At 44.0% G+C, this 7,959-nt stretch overlaps 1 protein-coding gene across 4 annotated transcripts in view; it reads right to left on the reverse strand.

Annotated features, from left to right (window-relative positions):
- SRPK2 (SRSF protein kinase 2) overlaps positions 1-7,654 on the reverse strand; it is a 148,413-nt gene extending 140,759 nt beyond the window's left edge. For 3 of the 4 annotated variants that reach the window (XM_049814198.1, XM_049814199.1, XM_049814195.1), the window contains exons 1-2: positions 7,530-7,654; positions 7,322-7,406 (exon numbers count right to left, since the gene is read on the reverse strand). In XM_049814198.1, the coding sequence (XP_049670155.1) occupies positions 7,322-7,406; positions 7,530-7,545 (101 nt within the window). In that variant the 5' untranslated portion in view covers positions 7,546-7,654. The remainder of the gene's footprint in view (positions 1-7,321; positions 7,407-7,529) is intronic. The other variant, XM_049814197.1, reaches the window with a different exon arrangement.
- Between the last annotated feature and the right edge of the window lie 305 nt (positions 7,655-7,959).

Raw genomic sequence — 7,959 nt, forward strand, 5'->3', positions numbered from 1 at the left:
CTCCATGCAACTACCTGAGAACCTCTTCTATAATGGTTTTATACAAACATATATGTCTCAGTCTATGAAGGAGTAACATCACGTACAGGTGAGCAACACCAGGAGGGTAGCCAGTGGGAGGCAAGTACAACTATTAAACAGAGAAATCACTGGGGTGAGAGGGGAGACTAGAAGAAACAGATCAATGCAAAGAAAAAAAGAGATGTCCCAAGAGAGAATTTTCTTTAGAACCATGAATATAAGAACAATATAATTTTAGTACAGTTTGAAAATTAGTAAATAATTTATTTTAATATCAGAATTTAAGATACTGATATAGTACCTAGACAGCTCTGACCTTTATTGCTGCAACAAGAACAATAGAGATACTAAATTTTTTCCTCAGGGATAGGAAAATATAATTGACCTCTAACTACGGAATTCTCTCTTCCCTTTTAGAAAACTGCAAACTAAGCATTGACAATAGCTCAAGGCAACTGAAGCCCTGGATTCTTTTAGTCTCCTACATTCAAATTATTGACTTCTAATTGACTTGTGTCTGTTCCTCAACAGGACCAGCAGTCATTCTCCGAATGAGGAAATGGAGAGAGATTAATCTAATACAATGTTCTGATATAATGTTCTCATTGTCCGACATTTCTACTTCTTTCATGGAATTTCTAGCTTAGCTAGACACATTTACTTCTACAATTCCTACTGCTCCAGAAAATGCTTGAGACTGATCACAAATTTTACCTGAGAAGATACATGCTGTAAGGCAGCAATCAAAAAGTTCAGTATTTAGCATAGCCATGAAAAGAACAGGCTTCTCTCCAGGTTTTACTTTTGCCCTAAATCTAGATAATCTGTGGCCATCAAGAAGGACTGTGTGCATAACTTCCAATCTTTTTTTCACACACACTAAATCACTGAAATGGTCACCAAGCATATTTAGGACACCATCAAGAAGCCAAGTAATAAAGGAATTCTTTCCTTCATTTTAACATATGCAAATTCAATGAAGTTGTCCAAAACTAAAAATAATTTTATTTGGTCCAGTCTTTATCAAACTGGAAAAATATCAAAACTATTTATGCAGTAAAGATTGTCATATACACCTTCAAATTATAGTTTTAAAAAAAAAGTCGATAGCTTCTACAGTCTGTCATCTTCTTTAGAACAAAAGGAAGAGAGAGATGTTTATATTTCAAAATCCATGTCCAAGCCTTGTCCACAAAATTTATTACTATCCTACCCTGTAGTTACAGTAAATAAAAGAGTTAAAAAAATAAAAATGCACTGCAGAACAAGCGGCCCCGTCATCATGAACATTACACCCCAAAAGCTCATCTCACTACGATCTGAAATACGAAATGCAGTCCTTTTCCCTCCCCCACCAATGCACTCTTGTTTAACATAACTGTGCCAAACCAGGATATTTTCCTTAATAAAACAACCATTATACTAAACCCAATGCTATTTCATAAAATAAAATTATTACAAATGAAATTAAGGTCCCAGGATGGCATCTCTATTCATTGCCTGTTCAAAACCTGACATAATCAAGGAGACCAGTACAGGCGAGGATGTGCACGGCTGGGGACCAGCCTTGCTGACAGGGACCTGGAGGATCCTGGTGGACAACAAAGCTGAACACAAGTCAGCACTACACACCAGCAATGAAGGCAAATCAAATCCTGGGCTGCATCCATAGGGGCATTACTCGCAGAAGTAGAGATGTAATCATCCCACTCTACTTGGCACTTCTCAGGTCACACCTGGAGTACTGTGTCCAGTTCTGGCCCCCAGAATTCAAAAAATACATGGACAGACTGGAGAGGGTCCAAAGGAGGGCCATGAAGATGATCAAAGGGCTGGAGATCACCCCCTCGGGGGGACCTCATCACAGTATTCCAGTACTTAAATGGTGGCTATAAAGAGGATGAGTCTCTCTTTTCACAAGGAGCCACACAGAAAGGACAAGGGGCAAAAGGTACAAGTTGCACTGGGAAAGGTTTCATCTTGATACAAGAAAGTAATTTTTTACAGTGAGAACAATCAATCACCAGAACAACATTCCCAGGGACATGGTGGAGTCCCCACACTAGAGGTTTTCAAGACGTGGCTGGACAAGGTACTAGACAATCTCACCCAGGCTCCCTTTCCCACAAAAGGTTGGACCAGATCATCTTTCAAGGTCACTCCCAACCGGGGCTGTTCTATGATTCTGTTCTATGAAAAAGGCATGAACCTTGGCAAATTTGTATGATCAGATAATTCTTTGATAATAGATGTCCTGACACTTACATGACAATAACTACTTTCATTATACAAATCTGCAGGTAGACCTCTACAGAATATTAGAAATTCTGGAGCCATTCCCATTTCAGAAATTAAGTTTTTTAAAGCTGCAGGATGTTTACTTACTACATGACATAGGGTACTAAACAGAAAGATGAACACACTTTGTAATACATGTGCTACTTTACACTGAAATTTACTCTAGATTCCATTGGATCCCTCAAAAAGTCTTTGATGTGTGTTTTATTATCACATTACAAAGGTGAACACTGGACTGAGTCAGGCATTCAAGATCAAACACGTCACAACACCTTCTTTAAATTTCTGTAATCTCAATACATGCAATTATTTACTTCTTTACAAAAGAATTATTAGTATTATACCAAGACAACTAAAATCAACTTTGTTTTCTTTCAGTTGAATCTTTCGGTATATTGTACTCTTAAAGAAGGCACAACGTTAAGCACCCAAAGTCTACACACACTAAGTGGGCAAATAACCAAGATAGGAAGTTACAGCCCTGTAGTATAGGCAGCTTAATGAAATCTTAAAATTTGACAGGAACAGGAAGATAAAGCTCCAACTAAAATATTCTTAGCAATAAGATGAAAGGCTATTAAGAAAGAAGGCAAGAGTAGCAATTCCCATCAACACCACATTTTGAGTAAATACCCGAAACAATACTGAGTGGACTTCCTAAGCTGATCCACACTAGGATATATATCCACCCTAGGATTTATATCCACTCTAGGATATCCATCTATTGTGGCCTCAGATCACTGGTGGTCAAAAAAAAGCCTATTTCACATATACACACTTCTACCCTCACCCTCTCACCCTTGCAAAAAAAACTAATGAAAAAGCTTGGGAAAGGTTTGCAAAACTTTTGCAAGCAAAAAAATAAATTAAGCTAATGAAAGCCACTGTAACACTGTGCAAGATGGGTATTTTTATTCTCCTCAAAGAGTTACGAAAAGAGGCTGAAAAACACTGTGGTAGAAAAACAGTGACAAACAAAAGCAGTGAATGATTTTCAGACATTTAAGATTCCATAGTAATGTCATATATTCAGAACCTTGATAGCTGTACAATACCTGTGGGTCCAAGAAGTTAGTCATCTAGAAGTGCACAGTACAGAAATCTGGCACTTCCCATGTTATCTAACATAAATACTCTTCACCACTATAAAGCAGTACCGCATGGTCTCTATCACCTGTTCTAAAGTATTGCTTAAAGATAAAACCAAAAAACCTACTCTACAAGAGAACTTAATTTTGAAAACTCAATCCCGATATCTGGATTTATGCATTTGCATTGAAGTATTCAACACACAAGCCTCTCTCCATACATCCACACATTATCATCTGTATGTTTTAACATACAGCTTATGTTAAACAAAGTTTTGTTTTGTTAAACAAAACTCTTATCCTATAACTTCGGATGAAGATGACAAATCTCTAAGTGGGTATTCACTTGTTTTTTGTCATAGTCACTTAGAAATACAGTCAAGATAGGGTTTTCATAGAACCATAGAATCATTTAGGTTGGAAAAGACCTTCAAGATCGAGTCCAACCATCATCCACTTTCAGTTGAAGCCAGTACTAGTCTGAATATAAAGAAGAGCCTACCATTCTGCTGAATGAAAAGAGGTAGACATACCTGAGGCATTCTCTTACATAACTGGGTTCTGTTAGCGCTAAGTAGAGGACAGCAAACAGGCTTCTCTATCTGTAAGCAAGTTGATCTCTGAACACAGACTTGGGCATCTTGAAAACACTATTTCACAGACCTCTCTCAAAATGCAGATCTCCATTCTAAGAAGAAATCACAGAGGAGCTGAATTAACCATTTTGATTAATCTTTTGCCCAACTCAAAAAATACATAAGCAGCTGGTACACACTGCATGCAGGTCCAACTATTATAACCAAAATCAAGTGCTAACTGTTACCTTAAAATAGTGAGATATTATTCTTTTTCAGTAGCCTGGATGACTGAACTCAAAGTAAGGCCCCACCAAGCAGATTTTACTATTACACACAATTTTAGACATAGTCTTGATTCAAGACAAAGTGCTTTCTCTTCAGAACAGGAGCTACTAAACTTCTACTTTCTTATCTTTCTACCCTATTACATAAAAAATATGGATTCACCTCCACCAGTTCTCATCATTGACCCAAGGGGTCAACACTGAGCAGTTACAGAACCGACCTCACAGACTCCTACAGCAATTAAGGTCTTAACAGACAAAGAGCTATTCAGTGTTAAAGAGCACTGTAATTTTTATTTCTTCTTGTGTCATCATCTTAATACTCTTCAAACAAAAGCCTGCAAGTAAGCTACAATGCGATATAACTCTCCTAGCCAATTCTAGAAGAGGAATCCTGCAGTTCCTTTGAAGCACATTGTTACCAGCAACAATGCAAGTTGCTCCATAAAGCTATGAACCGGCAGAGAAGAGTCTTCCTAAGAACCACAGTTTAAAAAAACAAACAAACAAAAAACCCACCAAACAGCTTTGGATTCAAAACCAAGTCATGGTTTTCATGTAGTGAAAAAGTTCACTATAGGGAACTTACGGTATAGAATTTCCACCCCTCAAATCAACATTTTCATTTGCAGCTACTGTGCATTTGATGTGCATCACAGATACTATATGACTCTAATACACTAGTACATGCTGTAGCAGTATAATTTAAACCAAGGCTAGGACAGGGCAAAAGAGATACTTTTGTTGAGATTGCCTTCTGAAATAATGTCCGATGCTGGTTTTACTTTGGCAGCCTAAACTATTTAGCCATTTGCAAGGAGACCCAAAAACTTGAAAGGAGTTTCCCTTTCATAAAGAAGCATAAAACAGACTAGAACATTTCCATAGCATAACAGTGGTTTGAAGAGAAAAGAAAACATAAATAGAAAAGAAACGATGGCTCTGTTGTCTACCACAGCAAAACCACTGTTTCCCGAGGCAAATGAACAGATTCCACCATTGCATCTGGAAATGCCGACTCAGTATGGCAAATGGCCAGCTACTGACTGTGCACCCTGACTTAACAGTAGCCAGTTTCTTCAGCAACCATGAGAAGCGTACCAGTTCTGCACTTACCGAGTGTCTGTGAAAGCAAACTTTTGACAAACTCATTCAGCAAGACATCCCAAGGCAGCCCCGCTAAGAAGTGTATTAAACGCTGTATCGTCTAAGTAGAACAGAAGTTTATTAATAACCTTGTGGTTAACAGACTTAACTGAAAGCTACAAAAACAATTCTGAACCTAGAGTAACAATAAAACGTAACCTATTTCTGTTTTCAAAGTGGCAAAACAAATCCATGTAATGTTACAAACTGAATTCCAAAAGGATTTTGGAAACAAGGGAACAAATCCAATCAGACCACATACCTTGCACATAAAATGTGTTTCCAGTGCAATAACTCCAAATTCACACAACTGAAAGCACAATGCAGCTTTCATACAGCTGGAGGAAACAGCAGTACCAGAACAGGTTGTGAACAAAAGTTAACCATTAAAACCTGATGACCAATACACCAGCATTTCATCCTACATTATTTTTATGCATCTCAGAGGGGAAAAAAAGCCCATTCGTTGTGAAGCCTGAGCCTGATGGAAAACTACCTGCCTATTGAGTTCTGATTTTGGCTTTTCACGGCATCATTTGTAACTAAAAAAAAACAAAACTCCAGGGCCAGGGATATATTCTTTCTTTCTATAGAACTCAGAAAGGAAAAGACCTTGCCTCTTGAATAATTTGCCCAAGCACATAGCAATATCTTTACCCGATCACATATACATCCATCCATCCATCCACCATACCCTGCTTTCCAGTTCTAAAAACTGGCCAACTAGAAGAAGAGGGGGATGAGGAACATCAGGACATATGCTTCCCCATCTCAAAGCATGTAGACTGAATCCCCAAGCAACAAAAACAAAGACAAGAGTCTATTGGTGACATAATGAGTCACCAATAAAGTCTCACTGAACAAAACACAGTACAAGTTAGTGAGAGAACCACATAATCCTACGAGGAGAAAAAAATAAAATAGGGAGGAGTCCAAAGCCACGTTATCCTAGGAAAGAAAAAGTGGGAACACTACAGAGATGGCAGCATGTTCCTACATGGTTCAGTGAAAACAGGTATTGTGAGAATGAGAAAATATGAACTGGACAGCGACAAGAACGTGAAGGGTTAGCAGAAGACAGGGGGGGAAACGCCGGACCATGACTTCTGTCCATTTCTGCAAGATCAACAGAGATTTAAACATCAACAACAACAAAAAAAAAATACTGGTATCAGCGTTGCTGGCAATTAGACGCATCTGGGAACGGGAAACAGTCTGACACTACCGAGCAGGAGGCAGAGAGCAGGATGAGAGTATCAGGCTGTCAGCAGGACAAGAAAAGGACTGCCTACAGATAGGACAATGCCGCCAGAAAGAAACCTCGGAACAGAAAGCACAAGGACAGGAGGAAGACCGCGAAGACGAGAGAGAACTGGAGGGCGACTCGAAACGGACACGGGGGCTGTGAAGCCCAAGCCTGTGCAGATCCCCGACAAAGAAGGATTTCTCAGAGACGAGTGCCGCAGCGATCCCCAGGGCGAGGCCGGAGTGCCCGGCGCGGGTTTCCACAGAGGGGGAAGGCCAGCCCGGGTGCCACGGGGAGGGCCTGCCCGAAGGAGGCTGAGCCCGGGGCCAGGGCTAGGGACACCCCCCGTGGGAGGGACCGACCCCGGCGCGGTGGGAGCGGAGTGGTGAGGGCGGAGGGGGGGGGACGACGACGTGCTCTGCGGGGGGCGCGGGGCTGCCGTCCGTCCCGGCGGCGGGAGCTGGGGAGCAGCTCCCCCGTGAAAGCAAGCAGCGGGGCCGGGACTGCGTGGGGGCAGAGGGGCCGGACCGCGGGACTGTCCCGACAGACGTTACGGGTCGGCGGGGGCACAGCGTGAGGGAAGGACGGACAACGAAGCTGTCCCGGGGGGAGGGGGGGGGAGGGGCTCCGTCCCGGCGGGTCGGGGGTCCCCGTACTTACTTTTTGTGGGGCGGCGGGTGCTTGTCCCTCCTGCCGGCCGCCGCGGACTGCTTGGGCCGCCGCCTGCGGGCCTGCAGGGCCAGCACTGCCGGGGAGAAGAGAACAGCCGGGAGCCGGCGTGAGCGGCAGCGGCGGCGGCCGAGCAGCCCCCCCCCCCCCCGCTCCCGCCCCGCCGCCCGGCACGGTACGGTACGGTACGGTACGGTACCTTTGCGCGAGTTCATCGCCCCGCGCCGCACGCTCCTGGGCGGCCGCGCCGCTCCCCGGCTCTCCCGGCCCCGCCGCCGCCCGCCAGTCGCGACCGCGCGCCGGGCACCGGCCGGCAGCAGCGGCACCCCCGCCAACTGCGCAGGCGCGGCCCTGCCGGCGGGGCCCCGGCCGGAAAGGCGGGGGTGGGGCGGCGGCAGGTGGCGGCGCGGGCCCGGCGGGAGCGCACCTGAGGCGGGGAGCGGGGCCTCAGCGCCCGGGCCGGGCCGGCCCCTCAGCGCCAGGCCGTAGAGCGGGCAGAGGGGGCAGCTTCGCTCTCTGACCAGCCGCTGCCTCTTTCACGGGTCCGTCTGTGTTACGGGGCTGCCGCCGAGGTGGGCTTTGTCGGGTCGCTGAGCCAACTGGAAATTAGTTTTGCTGAACAGCACTTC

This window comes from Accipiter gentilis, chromosome 11 (assembly GCF_929443795.1).
Source record: "Accipiter gentilis chromosome 11, bAccGen1.1, whole genome shotgun sequence".
Lineage (NCBI taxonomy): Eukaryota > Metazoa > Chordata > Aves > Accipitriformes > Accipitridae > Astur > Astur gentilis.